Below are 18,230 nucleotides of genomic sequence, written 5' to 3'. Positions count from 1 at the left end.
CAGGACTAACTATGACATCATAACTAAAAGGAGGGGCCAGAAGGAAACACAGACATGAGGGCTTCCTGAGATGTAAAGCGACCAATCACTTCACTGTCAACAAACCTGAGTGATCAATGAGAGTGGGGAAGACAGCATCCAAACATAACAGTTCACCGTAATACACTACGTCCATGAATCCCCCAGATCTGCTCCTAAGGAAAATCTATTTACAAAAATGCATGGCTAAATACAGAACAGAAAGGCCATCTAAAGTTACAGTGTGATCTAAAATCTTGTTTCTAGCTGCTTGTGGTCCTTTGACTAGAACTTCGTCTTTTCAGGATTAAGCAGAAGGAGGTTAATTAAACATTAAAACTAATACCATGTTATGAATTATGTTGCCCAGAGGAAGCATATAAAAAGAAAAAAGCAGTGGGCCTAAAACTGAACTCTGTGGAACACCAAATTCCACTTGAGAACATGCAGAACGGTCACCATTTAAATCTACAAACTGATACCGACCGGTCAAATAGGATCTGAGCCACGAGAGGGCCGTTCCCTTAATTCCTACTGCATTTTCTAATTTTTGAAGGAGAATACTATGATCAATGGTGTCAAAATCTGCACTGAGGTCGAGTAACACAAGTTTTGTGACTCAACCTTGATCAGAGGCCAATAGGAGGTCATTTACTACTTTAACAAGTGCTGTCTCTGTGCTGTGCTGAGGTCTAAATCCTGACTACAACAGTTCGTTTATGCTATTTCTATGAAGATATGAACATAAAAGTGATGTGAACTATCTTTTTCAGAATGTTAAAGATAAAGGGGATATTTGATATCGGCCTGTAATTGGACAGCTGACAGGGGTCAAGGTCAGGTTTTTAATTAGCACTTTAATAACTGCTAATTTAATGGATTTGGGAACAAACACACTGCTGAGTGAACAGTTAATTATTTTCAGCAGGGGTTCTGTTATTGCTAGTTCTATCTGCTTGAGAAAATGTGTCGGTAAAGGGTTTAATTCACAGGTTGAAGAAGAGATGAGTAAAATTAGTTCATTCTCTTCAAGGGTAGTAAAGTATTCTAGGTTCTGATGTCATGTGGTTAGTTTAACATAATGTTATGGCTGATCTATATATCTAGTCACACACTGTAATATTTTATTCAACCTCCTTTAATTGACCGCACACACACACACAATGGGGTGACAAGTTTATGTGTGAAACTGACTCCTCACATTCCCACAATCTGAAAAACTGATAACCTGGTGATTCAGTACATTCAGGTTTGTCAGCTGACTTGAGGCTAGACCTGATCAACTCAAGCAACCCCAAATTATTTTTAAATCTCTTCAGTTGTTTTCTTTTTTCACGCAAGCCAACAATTTAACATTTCTGAAACAGTGACTTTTTGGGGGGCCTGTTTTAGGCCGTGTATGTACAGATCAACATACACACACACACACAATATCTTGGTCTAGCTCTCTCTTTTTTTTTTATACACTATCAGTCAAAAGTTTGGACACACCCTCTAACTCCATGATGTTTCCTTATTTTTATTCATTTCTGCTCTGTAAAACCTTCATACCGGCTCTAATCGGTAGTGTGTTTATTAAAAAGAATATAGTAAACATAATACACGTGAGTGGTGGCTCAGGCAGCTAAGGCTCTGGCTTGTTGATTTTTGGATCTGAGGTTCCGGGTTTCAGCCCGCCGTTGATGGGTTGCCACACCCAGTACTACCCAGCCAGTGCATGCAATGCCAGGCACATTTCAGAGATCTTAATTTAACATTCGTTAAATGTTAATGTTGGAGACATTACAAAACTACATAATCTCTAGATTACAGTGTACTTTTCTCTAACTAGTTTTCATATAGATGATTAGATGCAGTTTTCTGTCTGTTTTGTTTTTAAACTATTGTTCTTATACTTTGACTGTAAGGTGTCCTTGACTGCCATGAAAGGCGCCATTAAATAAAATGTATTATTATTATTAATAATAATAAAGACTATGACTGATAAACTAGTTAAAATTTTTAACAGATTGACAGCACTAACACACACACCCTTGATAAGGTAGGTATGCTATTATAAAGGTTTCCTCTCTCAGTAGAAGTAGGGGTACGATGACTAAACAGTGATGTAGTATAAAAGAAAAAAAAAAATTTATGACTAGCTGTGAGAAAAAAAAAATCTGCTTAGGGTCAGTTGCAGCAACTTCCCTTCATCACACCCAGTCACTAAAAGCACAGCCCGCAGCGGGCCCCTCGCCCCCTATACTGTTGTTTATAAATGCAGAGTTGACCTTATCAGTCCCCAGTTCTGAATCAGTGTGTAGAATTTCAGGTGACTTGAGTCATATCCTGCTATAAATCATTTTGGAGAAAGAAGAACAGAACAGTATCCCTGAAGCACATTGACTCATTAAAATACACCACTGTTACAAAACTCTCATTTATTTCTTTTACAGATAGCCATTCTGGCAGGCTACTCGGTTACAAATAACCTCAATAGAATGCATTGAGACAGAAGAGTGAAGGTTGAAGGTAACATTTCCCTGGAGCTGAACTGAAGCTCTCCGTCCAGCAGAAAGGAGTGGATGAACGAGACCCAGAGTGATCGTACTGCCTTAAAGTGCAAATATGGAGATGACCGTGTTGTCGTCATCAGAGAAACGAGTCTGCTTTGTGCATACCATGGTTGTCTGTCTAACTAGCCTGTACAAAAATAATGATGGTGTACAACCATAAAAATATCCTTCAGCTAAACGCAATGCTTTTTTTTTTTTTTTTTTTTTTTAAATAGAGAACGGTCACGTTCTGGAGATGATGTGATAAAACTGTTTACAGATATAGGTGTGGTGCTGAACAGATTTCCTTCTTTACATTGTCATGCTCATATACAAACAGTACAAACTTGTTTAAGCTAGGATGAGTGGAAATACATATAGATACATGGAAATGAATAACAGATGGAAAGACTATAGGACTGGATATAACAGAAGGAGGAAAAGGATTACGCACATTGGGAAAAAAATAAAAATAAAGTTTGAGTACTGAATGCAGAATTAACAGCTTAAATGACACAGTTTATGTAAAAATCTAAAAAGACATACATTAAAACCTGGAGTTAGTTTTGGGTTAAAAATGAATCCATAAATTCTGTCCAGTTTAGTGATGATTAAATGAATATACAAATATGTGTTATATAGTAGGAGTAGGACTCAAGACAACTGATCACAATCCACAGAGAATAAGTGGACCAGACGTTTGGATGAGGAACTGCTGAGACACTGAGTCCTTGAGCGAGGATTTAAAATTTTTAACATCTTTGGATGAGATTTAATTCAACCTGAAGCTGTTAATCGCTAAAAAGTTTCAAATCGTCCCAAAGGATCAGAAAAAGCACCACAGACCTGACTGATTTCCTCAAGGGCATCATCACCCTGAAGGATTGTGTTTTAAATGTGCTCATATTATATACGTATTTAGCATGTCCTTAGTGATTCTGGTCGTGATTTAAGTTCAAGTTAAATTTGTTGACAAACAACAGACCAATAGTTTTATTTCTCATTAAACATCTTAACAGTAATCCTTGTATAGATTGAATCCTTGGAAGCTAATTGTTTTGAGTTGGAAGATGCGTCTGTAAAGTTGCGTTTACAGATAAAGACATGAAGCAAAGACTAAACTCCTGTGTTTATCTAGAAATTAAATCCCACTGGCTCACAATCAGCAGGTAGCCTAAACGGATTGTGGGCAATGTATGAAACTGCTATTTAGAGTTGTAAATCATAGGTAGACGTTCAAGTAGATTTTTTGACTCTGCGATTATTCTATTCAATAGCCCTAATGTTTAGTGTCAGATTTGTATCTAGCTTGTAGGGGTTTTAAAGCATTAAAACCTCCAAAAATAGTACCTTTTTGCCATTAAAATGCAGTGTAAATTTGTGTTATGTTATTTCTCATAGAAAGCATCTGACCTCTTTTCCCGCAAATCTTCTGCGTCATACTACAGTCCAGTATTGCATCAAATCAACCATGAAGTTAAAAAAAGAAGTGACCATCTGCCAAAAATGCAAAAAAAAAAAAAAGAAGAAAAAAAGTTTTGCAGTTTTGTTACTCTTTTGGTCCAATCTGTGGTATACTTCTAGGGAATCAGTCAATTTTAGAGAATTTATCATTTGAAAATATTTAGGTTAACTTTTAAAAGTGTGAATTGATTCATTTGATTGATTCGATTACTGAAATGCATAATCGATAAAATCGACACAGAAATGTGTAAAACTGCTGAGTATCAAGTCAATTTTAAAGTTTTTCATGGTAAATTTTCCGTTTAGACGCAGGTCATAACAGTTCAAACATCTTTAATCAGCGACTTTGTTTTTTATTTAAAACGTCCCTTCCAGCTCTAAAAATTACAAACTTTTTTTCATTTAGAGATTGGAAACCAAACTCTACACTGGATGTTTTTTTGCTACTCTGTAGGACTCAGCCAAGCGCTCATACTTTAAGATGCTCAAAGACAAACGTGATGAAAACATCTGTGTATGTGATAAATGCAAATGTTCTGTAAGTAAGCAACAATAAACTAACTCCTACTAATCAACAGACAGGCAGTTAAAAAACAAACAAACAAACAAACAAAACACACAAGTCAGGGATTAGAGCTGGTATTCCTGCTGGTGTTTCTGATTGGGTATTTGATCGAAGTAGCTAAAACAACGTCTTCATCCTGGGTAATCAACCCAAATTCAAAGTGTCGTCGGGGTTTTCAACATGTTTAAAAAGCACAGCTTTTAAAAAATAAAATGCTGACGCTTGGTGTCAGGCACAGGGTCGAGACAGTGGGTGGCCGGGGGGGCTGGGGGAACAAGTTCTGTGCCACTATTCAGTAGATCGCTGCTTTGGGTAAAAAGGTTATCACAAGAAGGTAAACGCAAAAACAAAAACATAAAAACATACAGCTCTATATACACATAAAATCAGCTTATTCACATGGATCTGAAATTCAGCCACACCTTTTAAATAAAAGATGGGCTTCTTTTGTTAAATACGAGTGTACGCTACTCTCATCAGGTGCGTGTGGAAGGTCAAAGGTTGGCAATAGGGACGTCAAAAAGATCGCACAGGCCCTCGGTCTCGTCCAGGTTATAGATGTAGTCGTGGTCGCCCGGAGGTGGTGAGAGGCGGAGGAGTGGAGAGAAAACTAGGAGAGAGAAAGGGGGAGAGAAAAAGAGAGAGTGAGAAAAAGAGACTGGGACATTTTAGAGGACTGTAGATACCCAAAGTGGAATTGGTGTTAAATAGATGGAGTGGTAAAAAAAAAAAAAAAAGATTAAACACCATATTTATTCATAAAGAGCGAAATTATTCAAAAATATTTATAAAACCTATATATAGTACCAGTCAAAACTTTGAACAAACCTTCTAATTCAATGTTTTTGTTTAGTGATTTCTGTTGACATTATGATATAATATAATGTGTAATATTTTTCATGCATAAGAAAAAAAAATAGTTTTATGTTACAATTTATTCATACAATATGCTCTACATGGTTTGGTAAAAACATATTGTAATACACTTTACCTATTGTTGATAAACATGGAAATATGCATGCAGTCCTTATAAATTATAAATGTACAAGTACCCCCCCCCACGCATATTTAAATACGTACACACTGTGTAATTTAAAATGAATAAATGTATTTTTCTTATGTATGGAAACTTATGGCCGACTTTATAGAACTATTCTGGAGATTTCAAAACTATGAAAACAAAAAATTTATAAATCAACTAAAATGTTTGACCTCCTAAAATCAACTTTTTCCTAAAATACCTTTTATTCCCTAAATATATTTGTAAAATATAATTTTTTAGAGAATCTAATTTTTTTTTTCCTTTAAAGTTTTAGAAAATCACAAGATACTTTTCAGTGTAAACTAAAGCTTGAAAAAGAGAAACACTTCAATAAAAAAAAAATTCTCGGATTGTATTGGAGATGGAATGTAATGGAAAAATTCAGGAAGTCGGCAGGAAAACGTGCACAAATTACACAGACGAGATCATGTAGGAAAAGCAAGATGCGCCATTTTTCTGTAGTCCTTTCTGTGGGAAATTGTCTTACATAATGACTTATTAGAAAAAGGAATCAGATTAATTTATGGTTATTAGAAGAAAACGTTTAGCGGGTGGGACACGTGAAACACTCCACACTAACTGAAACAAGACATAGTTTTCCCCACCAGATGCATTCTTATTTGGTGTATCCCCTAAACACCCTTTCCTTTAACATAGAATAAAAAAATCTTGATTTTCAGGACAGCCAAAAAAAAAATATATATATATATATATATATATATATATAAACTTACTATTTTATTTTCTTAATACACAATAGTTTATATAAATCGTACACACATCTTCAGTGCCGCGATCACAGGTCTGAAGCTTCTGTAATTCTCTTTCTTCATGATTAGTAGTAAACTATGTACAGATGGCTTGGTTTATGGCCAGCTTTACCTTCTGATGACATGAGCTCTTCCAGAAGATCTGCACTCATGATTTCTGCACAGACAAATCAGGAAACAGAAATGAACACCGATGTGCCAACAGCAATAAACATTTTATTTATAAGCTACAATAGATAAGATTCGTGGAGAGATTAAAATTTTCCCCACCCCAATTCTATTTCTTTACACAAATCTCCGCCCACAACATGTACTTTTTATAGACCCATCATGACTTCCCTCTCAATCGCACTAAGATATTCAACTGTAAAACTGAGGTAAACTCCATACACATGCGACTTTTCACTATGATTACTAATGTAAAGGGGCGTTGTGGGCGTGTCAACAGGCTGAACTAAATGCAAACATATTACTTATTGTCTAAAACAAGCTGCTATCCCTGCCTTTTCTTTCTTTTTTTTTTTTTTTAAGAGAGACATGTCAGGCTAAGATGAGAAACATTCTTACCTTTAGTAGGATCAAACATTTCTGACAGTTCTTTAGGGAGATCCAGCACTAAAAACAATCATAACAATTAAATGTTAGTTTGCCTTTAAAGCAAACATGTGCTGCAAAAACAACAACCTTTATTTAATTTTATTTTTAGATAGATACATAGACCAACTAAAAGGTATACACACGTAAACATGAAAAATGTATGCCTCACTTCTGACATCAACGATGGTGCAGCTACTGACATATTTAGAGGAAACATAATACTGCACATTGCTGCCATAATTTAATTTGGATTTAAAAAAGGGAATAGATTACATATGTACATTCACATACACACAAATGCAGTAACTATTATAAAATATAGCTATGCAGTCGATATGTGCAGTAACTACAGAATATACCAAAAAGGCCTTTCACACAGTGTGATGTCATAGCGCTGTTGTCATGGTGGTTGGGCCCTAATAAAGCTATATATAATAAATAAAAAAGGGATGTGGGTAAGTGTCTGCCTATATATATATATATATATATATATATATATATATAAATAAACACACACAGCCAAAAAGTATTGTATACACACTTCAGGAAAAAAAAAATAGTATATGTATATACTATATGTATATGTATATTATATTAATATATCATTAACATTATTGTAATATTATAATATAATATACATCAATATATAACATCACAATTTAGTATTTAAATATTTATTTACTTTTTCTGAAGTATGTACACATTTTTTTTGGCTGACTTTGTGTACATGTATACACACTAACTCACAAAAGTGAGTACAACTCTCTAATTTCAGCAAACATTTTAGTATACTGTATCTTCTCAATGGACGTTACTATAGAAATGAAACTTGGATTTTTTTCTTTCTTCTTTTTTTTTTCGAGTTGTCAATGTGCAGCTTGTATAACAGTATAGATTCACTGTTCTCTAAAAATAACTTAACCATTACTGTCACAGCTACACCCAAAGTGATAAAAGCTGTACATCTTTAACCATGCAAAGTCACAAGACCGGTTCATCATGTTCATGAGTTTGTCAGTGGCCGAGTACGTCTCCAGACCTGAACCCTATTGAGCACCTGTGGGACATAGTCCTCAAGCGGAGGGTGGTGGAGCACCATGTGTCTAACATTTGCAGCTCTGGTGAATTAAGGCTGTGCTCGATGATAAAGGTGCTCACACTAAATACTGATACTTTGGACACAGTTTTGACTTGTTCACTTAGTGTGTACTCATTTTTGTTTATTATCTAGTTATCAAAAATGATGCACAGCAGAAAGCTAGCGGTTTGAGCCCTGCAATGTAGCTGTCACTTAATTCGACCATCAAGAAACAATTTTATGACTTTATATTTTAAAAGCTGAGTTACATAAAAACCTCACCCTACAATTATAATAAATGGAAAACCCATCTATGGAGACCAAAACAAAGTTTTTTTTTTAGTCTTTAAACATGTTTATTTCTGTTGTTAAGTTTGATATTTTAATATGGGGCTCTATGGGGATTGATCATTTGAGGAACTGCTTGTTTAGGTATTGGACTAGTTTTCAGAACCAGACACTTGGTATGGATACACAAACATGAAGGGGAAAAAACAAAACATTCCACGTCATTTGTCCTTTTTCCCATTTTGTATTCGCCAGGGCTTAAGAAAATGCACTTCCTAAAAGGGCTGTGGAGAAGCAATTCAATTAAAACTACAGACACTGAAACAGCGTGTTTGGAAAAGTAGCGCAACAAAAAGAAAAATTAATCATGCCAGAACGCAGGATCTGAGTAGCAGGCACAGTGACCTTTAAAAGAAAAGTCCCAAACCAAGTCCAGCAGACATACTAAGCATAGTTAAGTTTTGATTCAGCAGCGTGAAAAAACAGGATGCACACTCACACTCTGAAGGGTCCGCTTTGATTGGCTCGAAGACAGCCGAGGACACGGGAAGCGATGAAGAGCTGTCCAACAGGGCTGAGGACTGAAGTTGTTGGCTGTCTTCTGCTGTATTCTGATTGGCCGATGTGTCTGAGGGGGCAGTGCTGGAGGCTTCTGTCAAAAACACACACACACACGACGACAACACACTGAGAATGTAGGACCTTTAAAAACACAACCAAACATGGAAAAGATTTAAGAAAGACAGGAGGTGCTTGAGTCCAAGTTTATAAATCTGAAGTACCAGAAAGGTCCTTTAATACAGTTAGTAATTCTCACATCATAAGAGCATGAAGGTGGTGGAGTACTTGGAATATTTGGAGTATTTTTCTGTCCAAGTGTGCAACAGAATCTAAGCATGCTCTCAGCATCAAATACACTGTTTATCTTACTGAGTTTATGGTAACCATGTGGGATAATACCCTAATTTGTTTAATATTTACTATTTCAAAAAGACTGACTTTCCTAATTATTATTTGAGTTAATTCCTAAGTATGGATTTACCTGTAAGAACAAAAGTTTCATAATCAAGGATGTTAAATCATCTTGTATTTAAGCACCAAGTTTAACCTACATTTAAGCATATTTTTTTATACATCAGTCAGTTATTGGAAAACTAACGTTTTGGTTTTGGGAAGTCTCTGGGATCAAAAGGAGAGGATGGAGAATAGCGCTTCCCTCTAAATGGGTTAGGGCCTGCTGGCTGAAAAGATGGGGTTGTGAGAGAAACAAATGCCAGCCATAGCCCTTTAGACTGGTAAAGAGGGAAACCTGAAGTGACTGATGGATCAAAATTATTCAGTACTAAATTAGGAAGAAAATTGTGGAAAATCCCCAAAAAGGAAGCATTTAGTTTCTCTGCCTGCCAATCTGTAAGCCATCATGTGCTTGATTAATGTCCCTGACTGTGGCAGCGTAAACAGGGAGTGAGAGAGGGAGAGTCCCTCCTGAGAAGCAGTTTTGGTCCCCGACTCCTGACAACATTTGGCTGTGATATTGTTTTGCATTTCTATGCAATACTAGGACCTAACAGTTTGAAGAGATGGCCCAGATGTTAGAAAGCAACAACTGTCTCAGAACATTACATCTGATTACTCGGTTCCGACCAAGTAATCAGAACCAGAAAAGTTATCACACTCCCTCTAGTGTGATAGTGGTTAATTAATCTATCCTAAATAACAAACAAAAAACATATAATCAGCTTAATCAGTACATCAGCATACTGGATTTGAGAACAGGTGCTGTAGTGCGCTGAAAAAAATTAATGAAAAAATAATAATTAAAAAAAAGTTATAAAGTTTTGGTGTGAAACCTGTGACGGGTGCTGCAGTCGTGTTAGCAGGACTCTGGTTAACGGCTGTACTTGTTGTACTGTTGCTTGCATGTTTGGCGGTTGGGGCAGTGACGGGAGCAGACGGTGCAGGAGCGGCTGAGGAGGCTGGGAGACTCTGGAGCATGTCCTCCGGAGGGGGGACGGGTAATACGACCGGAGAGGCGCTGGCTGGATCTTTATTTACCAGGAGAACGTCGATAGGGCCTGAGGAACTTTTCAGATGGATCTGGTACTTCTTTTGTCCGTTTACAACCTTAAAAAAAAAAGAAAAAAAAGTGAAATAATACATTACTCACAGAATTTTTATATATTTTTTATTATATATATATATATATATATATATATATATATATACACACACACACACTACCGGACAAAAGTTTGAGGTCACTTTCTAACTCCATGATGGTTCCTGATTTTTTTATTTCTTTCTACATTGTAAAGGAATGCTGAAGGCGTCCAAAAAATGCATTAATCTCCTTTGAACAGTTAATGGTGAGATGTTTCTGCTACTTCTGCTCTGTAAAGACTTCATAACGCCTCTAATCTGAGGTGCTGTTAATTGGTCATTTTTCAGGCTGATAACTCTAAATGAACTTCTCGTCTGCGGCAGAGGTAGGTTTTGGTCTCGCCCTCCTGAGACGGCCTTCACGAGAGCCAGTTTTATTATGGTGCTTGATGGATTTTGTAAATGCACTTGACAATACTGTTCTTACAAGAACTATTACAGAAACGCTGACCTCTGTGTCTTAAAATAACAACTAACTGTTGTTTTTCTTGTTGTTACGTAATTACCTAATTCCATATGTGTTATTTTATAGTTTTAAAATCCTCAGTATTGTTGTAGAATGTAGAAAATAAATCACTAAACAAAAACAAAGAAATCTGCAAGTGTTTTAAAACTTTAAAGGGTAGTGTATATACAAAATAGTAAACAAACAAACTACATGTTTAGTTGATATTTAACTATTAGAATAGACACCAGGGATGTTCTGGTTTCATACCGAGTTACGATTCATGTGCAGGAAGGTGCCTCGTTCTTTATTTTACTTCATGAGCTTCAAAAAGTTTTTGCAAAACACTATTTTGTGATTTCATAACATCCCCCCCACCCCTTTTAAGAATCTTTATTACTTTTTAAACATGATTGTACACTACACACTATAAACATTTCACTGACTTTCAGGAAGATATTTCCTCACAAGTTTGTGGCTCCACTTCAAAAACACAGCTACGCTAAACCACATTTAGCAATCTTACCCACCCACTGGTTATCGCATGTGTCCAGAAATCGTTGACGCATCGTGCATGCACAGAGAGAGACGTGAGTAAGCAGACGTGAATCAAACTGAAACCAAAGAGCTGTGAGGAGAAGAAGAAGAAAAAAAAAAAGACAAACACTTACAGACTCTGGTATTGGCACTTCCAGCTGTGTGCCTGAAGGCGCTCGGATCGCTAGCAGAGTGTCACCTAGAGGACAGAAAGAAAGAGATATGATCTTAAAAGGATAGCAATAAGGCAAAAAAAGGGTGCATCCTAGTTGTGAGAGGGTGAAGATTTCAGCAAGATGTCTTTAAATAAAGTAAAGGGTGTGATTCTGTGTTGTAATGAGTTGAGAGTTATATTATTTGAAATGCTACAACTATACAGTCATAAATAATTAGTAAATATATATTTATTTGTAATGTAAGGGTAATTTCCCAGGACTGTAATCAATAATGGATGACAAAGTGGACTTGCCTTTAAAGCAGTTGCAGAGGTCTTGATGCGTCACGTAGGCCAGAGTGTCTCTCTGTTAAGGATGCAAAAAAAGAAAAAAAAAAAGGCAACAAAAAAGGCAGAATCCTTATTTTATCCACATTAGTAATAAACCTAACCTAAAGACCAAGTCAGACTATTCTCCACTTTGTAAACATGAGTGTAAAAAGCACCCTAGCTCAAAAGAAGATTCATTCATATGAAGGCACCAAGTTTAAGTTTCAAGTACAATTTGTTCAATTTTGTGTTTAATTAAATACGTGATTTGAACTTGACAGTGTAACCTGTGCATTAAAAAGCCACAGAAACTCATCGAAAATTTTAACACTCTGATAAGCATTAGTGCATGTTCTCACATGAAAACTTGCACAAACTCAGGAACTTTGGTGGATTTTCGCCATGTTTGTGTAAACGCTCCTCCAAACAACTTATGGGGGGGGAGAGTTCTTATCCAGTTTGGTAGAATGATGCCAGTGTGTGAGCCAAGCCATGATCGCCGTTTTTTTTCTTCCTTTCTGGTACTCTCACTTTAATGCTGTAAGTAAATTTATGATAAGTTTAAGATTTTCTACTTTACCCAGAACTGAGAATTTGTAGCGGTGCACGAGGGTTTTTATGAGAAATTGCAATTTTCTACCTTAACCACCCTTTCATGAACAGTTATGGAAAATCAAAGACTTAAATTTTAAAAAGAATTTTTTTAACAAACCAGATAAAAGAATAAGATGATCTCTAAATAATGCAAAAGTGTTACTGTAAACTAACAGAAACTTGAGACGCAACAGGGTCTTGGCTCACACCGATTTCTTTTTTTTCGTGTGTGTTTATGTTTGACCTGCTGATAGAGATTTTGGCTTGTTCCTTTTTTTTCCCTAAGTTTAAGAAAATATTTAATTCGGTGCATACAATAAAACATGGACTATTAAACAACCTACAGTTTTTCTAAAAATGCACAAGGTTGAAGGAGCTATTTTTGTTCAAATACAATCTAACTGAAATGGAAAACTCAACAGCGAGGTGAAGGCCATAACATGCTTCCTCTGAGACACAGGCTTCTTGCACCGCTGCACGCGCGCACAGTTTGGCAGATGTGTTTCTGTTGCACTACAAAACAGATTATATCTGAAGCTGATCAGCCGATCGCGGATCATGACAGGTCAGGCTGAAAACTGTCCTTGATTTGATGCATCTCTCTCTCTAACTGAACTCTCTTCAGCTCTTTAGGCCTTTTGTCATTGTGAATAGTTATGAGCTTTCCACATTAAATACAATTATATAATATTGTGATGGACCCAACATCACATTTTATTTTAAACTGTTGATTGAGTAGTTTTTCCCCCATCACTGCTTCTTTCCAAAGTCCTACTATGGAAATTATGCAGGATCAGAAATTATTAGTGATAGATCAATCGGTGCGTCGTCAGTTTTAATGACGTGAGAAACGTGACGGAAAAAGCGAGTGAAGGATATGGGCTGTTTTGTGAGTCGTCCGTAACGTTTTTGATGCTCTGCTGCACCCAGACCCTCTGCTGGTCCAGCTCATGTTCTCGTCTGTCCAGATCTTCCAGCTCCAACTTCAGATCTATCAGCTTATCAGCAATCTCTCGTGTGTTGCAGCCAGGACCTACACCTCTACACACACAAAATCAGCAATATGAATATTGACTCAGTGCTGATTAAATTAAAACCCACAGCTCTGTGATTAATTAAATTGAAATTACAAATTTTACAAACACTTATGACCAGATAATCGAGATCATTCTTGTGCCACATTAAATTTTTCAATGATGTTGCTCTTATCCGTTGCTCTAAATCCTAATCTCACGCTCAGTCAGACTGCAGCATTATTTTTATTATTATAATGCAGGACAATAGTATTGTAAGCAAAGTCTTAAACCCCTGTTTATTTCTTTATATTTTCTACAGACTTTCTTGTATTTTTATGTAGTCTTGAGGAATAGTTCTCCAGGCTTCCTGAAGGACTTTTTTTTTTGTCTCTCATTTTCTGTCCAGTCTCTGTACCTCAGCGGTGTCAGAGAAATGGTTTTGTTTGTTAAGCCACACAGTGACCCATGAATCAGTCAGGAATTGTCAAGAAAAGAAGAAAAGAAAAACTCATCTAACTGAGTTAAACAAAAGTATAATTTATGTGCAAAAATATATAACATCATGCAGTATCAGTAAAACTATTATGCACCGTGATGGTTAAACTTTGTAATTAATCCACATGAGTGCTAAACAGTGAGGAGAGATCTGTTTGGATTAACAGCTGTCTGTTACACCACTAGTAAGTTTTTTTTTATTATTTCGTTTGTTAAATTGTCGTTTCCATTAATGAGTCATCTATTATTTATTGATAATGTTTTCAAATATCGATTAAAACATGTGAAACTTGCAAGCCTATACTTTACAACAGATTAAGTCTACTGATAAAGTTTAACCACTCTTCATTGCCTTACTCACTTCCACTGAATGCTGTTCTTTGATTTCTTCTCAATCAGCCCGATGCCCTCGAGAACGTTGGTGATGTCGTATATCCGCCGCTTCTGCCGTACGGCCAGCGTATCAGCAGCCTGCAAAGAGCAAACAATAATACACATGGTGTGGTGAAGAGGGGAAACAAACAAACAAACTACTTCTTATGCAGTAACACTGTTCCTTTCTCGTTTCATAAATAACTATGAAGTTGTGATTATTACAGATGCCCCTGCATATGTCGTGGCTTAGCTGGTATTTCTTTCTTTTTGGTAGTAAAGAGAAGAAAAAGAAAGCTGAATGTAAGTTAAGAATGAGGCAGGATCTTTGTGGTTAAAGAAAAAGGACAGATGTGTTAAAATATTGTGCACATTAAATAGGTGGGAAAACTTTCAAACAGTTCCAGTGTAAGATTAGTTATTTATTTAAAATCATTCATTTAAGAGTTTCACACATTTCTATAATGCTTTGTGTTTTTTCATAAAATGTGTGGCATTCTAATGCATTTTTTGCGAGTTCTGGTGATTTTTTCTTATTGTTTTTGGTAATTATTTTTATTACATGTGTGTTCAGATTTACGTAAAAATTTAAAGGGTGCTTTTACAAGGAGTGTTCAAGTCAAACCGGGACCTTCTGGTGAATGAATGTGTAAAAGCGACTGACATTTAGACAAGACATAAAGTACAGTACGGTGATGAGACTCTTAAACGCAGTAAAACATTCGAACGGTGAACACGTTTTAAAGAAGGCTGTATGTCTTCGAACAAAACATTTAGTAAGTAAAACACCTAAACCTTGAAAAATGGTATCCAAGTACTAAAGAAACCAACCATATTTAGTGTTTTTTTTTCTACTCGAGTAGAAGTTTGGGTTCTTTAGGTAGATTGGAATCACACTACAGAGAGTCTGAGTGAGGGTTTCTTGGTCTGTGTACAAACAAACATGTGACTCTGGTGTTGGAAAGATATTCAACGTCAAATTGACTTGACCACAGAAAGCGAACATGAAATCACATGCCTTAGAAGCTGCGTGCTCGCAGTCGTTCAACCCAGACGCTCCTCGTTCGAAACGGTAAAGCATGGCCGTCTCTTTATAATCCTACAGGTGGTGCACTCTGAACTATTGACACATTTTCATCCTGTGTGGTAGGAGTGAATTATTTGCCAAGTTTGTTTAGAAATAATATCTATATCTTATGACCTAGATATGCGTTGCTCAGTTTAATGTTGTTTACATGCTGTGCTTGCTTTCTAAGTGAGGAAAACTAATGGTATAAAGTACGGGTTACATTTAATTACTGGTTAAACTTTTTTAACAGAATCAAGGAAATGTTCTATCAAAACAGGATATTTCTAAAACCGTGATACTTATAGAATAGCAATTTGAATCGAATCAGCACCAAGGTACCGTGATATCGTACCGGGAGGTGACTGGTGATTCCTGTCCCCATTATCTAATTAGTAAAACGTAAAATTAGTTAGCGTAGAGCTACGTGTGATTTCTACGCCAATGTTCCTCCCTTGTTGTGACTGAAAGTTATACCAGGACATGTTTTACACTTTTAGTTTGTGAAGTGTGAAATGAAAACAACAGAAACAAAAATCTTCCTGATGTTCTCACAACAACAATAGTAATATGTGTCAGAGCTGACCCTCCGGCTATTTCTTCACAGACTAAAAATAAAACAAGATAAAATGACACCTGTCTGAGGTGTGTACATACACACTTATTGTCTTATTGTGTTAGGGTAGGTACTTCTTTTATAATGTTTATTATAAGAATGATTAAAAACATCTACAAACTACTCCAAGCCGTCACAGTTGGATTAAAAAAAAAAATACTTTTATTAGAAATTGAACGCAGGTTTTCAGTAAAACACGCCGCCATTTTGGATTTTTTTTTTTTTTTTAACTCTGGAACGCTTTCACAGTGCAGTCGTTATCACGCAGTGCGCATGCGCAGAGGACATGCGGCAGGTTCAAGAAAAGCCCATATAAAAAAACATTTTCTGACAAATCTCAGTTTTTTTAAATATATAGTTTGGTTTCATTAAATTAAGTTAAACACAATAATCTATTATAGTTGGCTTTTAAAACTTCCAGACCACCACGCGCTCTCTTTCTGCCCATCTGATCTCTATGAAGACCAACTTTCCGAAAGGATGTGTCTCAATCCCCGCGACAACACACATCTAGGGCACTACACAGCGTGCAGGCGCTATTCTTTTTGTAGCCTACTGAGAGACGCTATCGAGCAAACAAGCAGCCGTTTGAGACGGAGCCAAGAGTTAGTTTGTCTTTTCTTTTTAACATACTGAAGAAACAAAATACGTTAGGAGAATAATATTTCATCACTCGTGTTTGTTTGTTAAAAAAAGAAGTAAGGTAGGTATAGTAAAGAAATAACAATATCATTGTAATAATGAGTGAGTGATGCAGTGCTAAACTAACTAGCTAGCTAGCTATAGCTAACGTCATGCTTACAGCCTTCAGGTCCAGCACTCCATCCTTGGCTTCCTGCAGCAGGGTGACAAACTTGGTGGTCAATAATCCAAGGCTTTTCTCGTGGCGGCTCGGCGTAGCCGGCTGCATTGATTCTCCCATCGCTCCTGATTCGTTTCGTCCAGAATCCAAATCCATTCAATGATATTTCTGCGTTGTGCTCAGCCGTGTTTGTGTTTTGTTTCTTGTCAAGCTCCGATTCTGGCGCCTAAACCTTCTGCTTCCCGTTACAGGCCGGAAAACATCCCGCAGCATGAGGCCAAAATTCGGCTCTGCGACCGCTTAAACTGCCCGGTCCGGTCCGGCTCAGGATCCGGTTCGTTCAGCAACCCAAAAGGTTTCGCAAAAGCAACTCAATAACCACCAGAGAACACACACATTCACACTGAAACACACACCGGTAGTATGGTGCTGTTGCTACTTGAATTGAGTGAAGCCGTTGAAGGAGCAATGCATCATGGGATTCTGTGGTTAAAAAAGGAGAGATAAACTATGCAATTCAAGGGGGTTCCACTAGAGGGAGACAAAGTTACAAAAATGAAATGCTATACCAGTGTAACAGTAGGAAGTGTCATCATCAACTTTTATGTCATACGTTATGAACCCTGAAGATATTTAAAGGTGGGCTTAAAAAATATCTTGCACCAAGAAAATAAAAAATAATTTTAAATTAAAAAAGTTACATAAGACTTAAAATGTTAATTTTTTTACTTCACTCAGCTGTTGCTGACATACTAATCATAAATAGAACTTTAAAAGCTTAGAGGACTGTAAAGAGGTTTATTCTTCTCACCTTTGCATACATAATAATGGTATACTTCTCACGCTTGTTAAATACGACCTACTTAAATATTTAAAAATATTTTTTTATTTTATCATAATCCGTTTATAGTAAATGGTTTTTATTGTATAAAAGCTGCATCCTCATGACTACGGCCACATCATAGCCATACTAATATTAAGCACAACAGCACTCCCTCTCAGGTGATAGTGTTTAATGGTTAAACACAGTACAGTACTGCCACCGCTAGGTTAATTATAATAATTCTGCTTGCCTGAGTAGGATCCTACACCAAGGATCTTTACCTACAGTCCTGGAGGATCAGTGTCCAGCACAGTTGGTAATATGCTAATACTAAACACCTAGTATTTAACAGATTAGTTGAATCAGCTGTGAATATAAGCAGAGAAATGACCAAAGTGACATTGGGCCTTCAGGACTGGAATCAATGATCCCTGGCATAGGGCATGTGCATGCCAAATTTTTAT

General features: G+C 36.5%; 1 protein-coding gene across 1 annotated transcript; it reads right to left on the bottom strand.

Annotated features, from left to right (window-relative positions):
- Nucleotides 1-2,423: 2,423 nt before the first annotated feature.
- Nucleotides 2,424-17,400, bottom strand: e2f4 (E2F transcription factor 4). Its single transcript, XM_053505363.1, has 10 exons — nucleotides 16,944-17,400; nucleotides 14,449-14,558; nucleotides 13,457-13,617; nucleotides 11,968-12,012; nucleotides 11,633-11,697; nucleotides 10,207-10,480; nucleotides 8,856-9,008; nucleotides 6,961-7,008; nucleotides 6,506-6,550; nucleotides 2,424-5,191 (listed from the first exon to the last, which is right to left on the bottom strand). The coding sequence occupies exons 1-10, from the start codon at nucleotides 17,097-17,099 to the stop codon at nucleotides 5,076-5,078; spliced, it is 1,173 nt and encodes a 390-aa protein (XP_053361338.1). The 5' UTR covers nucleotides 17,100-17,400; the 3' UTR covers nucleotides 2,424-5,075.
- Nucleotides 17,401-18,230: the final 830 nt, after the last annotated feature.

The sequence above is a fragment of the Clarias gariepinus genome, chromosome 10, assembly GCF_024256425.1.
Source record: "Clarias gariepinus isolate MV-2021 ecotype Netherlands chromosome 10, CGAR_prim_01v2, whole genome shotgun sequence".
Taxonomy (NCBI): domain Eukaryota; kingdom Metazoa; phylum Chordata; class Actinopteri; order Siluriformes; family Clariidae; genus Clarias; species Clarias gariepinus.
Note: the sequence above shows the minus strand (reverse complement) of the source record. Positions and strands in the feature narration are given on the sequence as shown.

What these genes read in the sequence shown, in the direction of transcription:
- e2f4 (XM_053505363.1), bottom strand. Translation starts at nt 17,099, where the DNA reads ATGGATTTGGATTCTGGACGAAACGAATCAGGAGCGATGGGAGAATCA. An exon ending in GAGTGCTGGACCTGAAGGCT is followed by an intron (nt 14,559 to 16,943) that starts GTAAGCATGACG and finishes TGCTCTTTGCAG; the next exon opens with GCTGCTGATACGCTGGCCGT. An exon ending in AGAGCTCATGTCATCAGAAG is followed by an intron (nt 5,192 to 6,505) that starts GTAAAGCTGGCC and finishes TCTCTCTCCTAG; the next exon opens with TTTTCTCTCCACTCCTCCGC.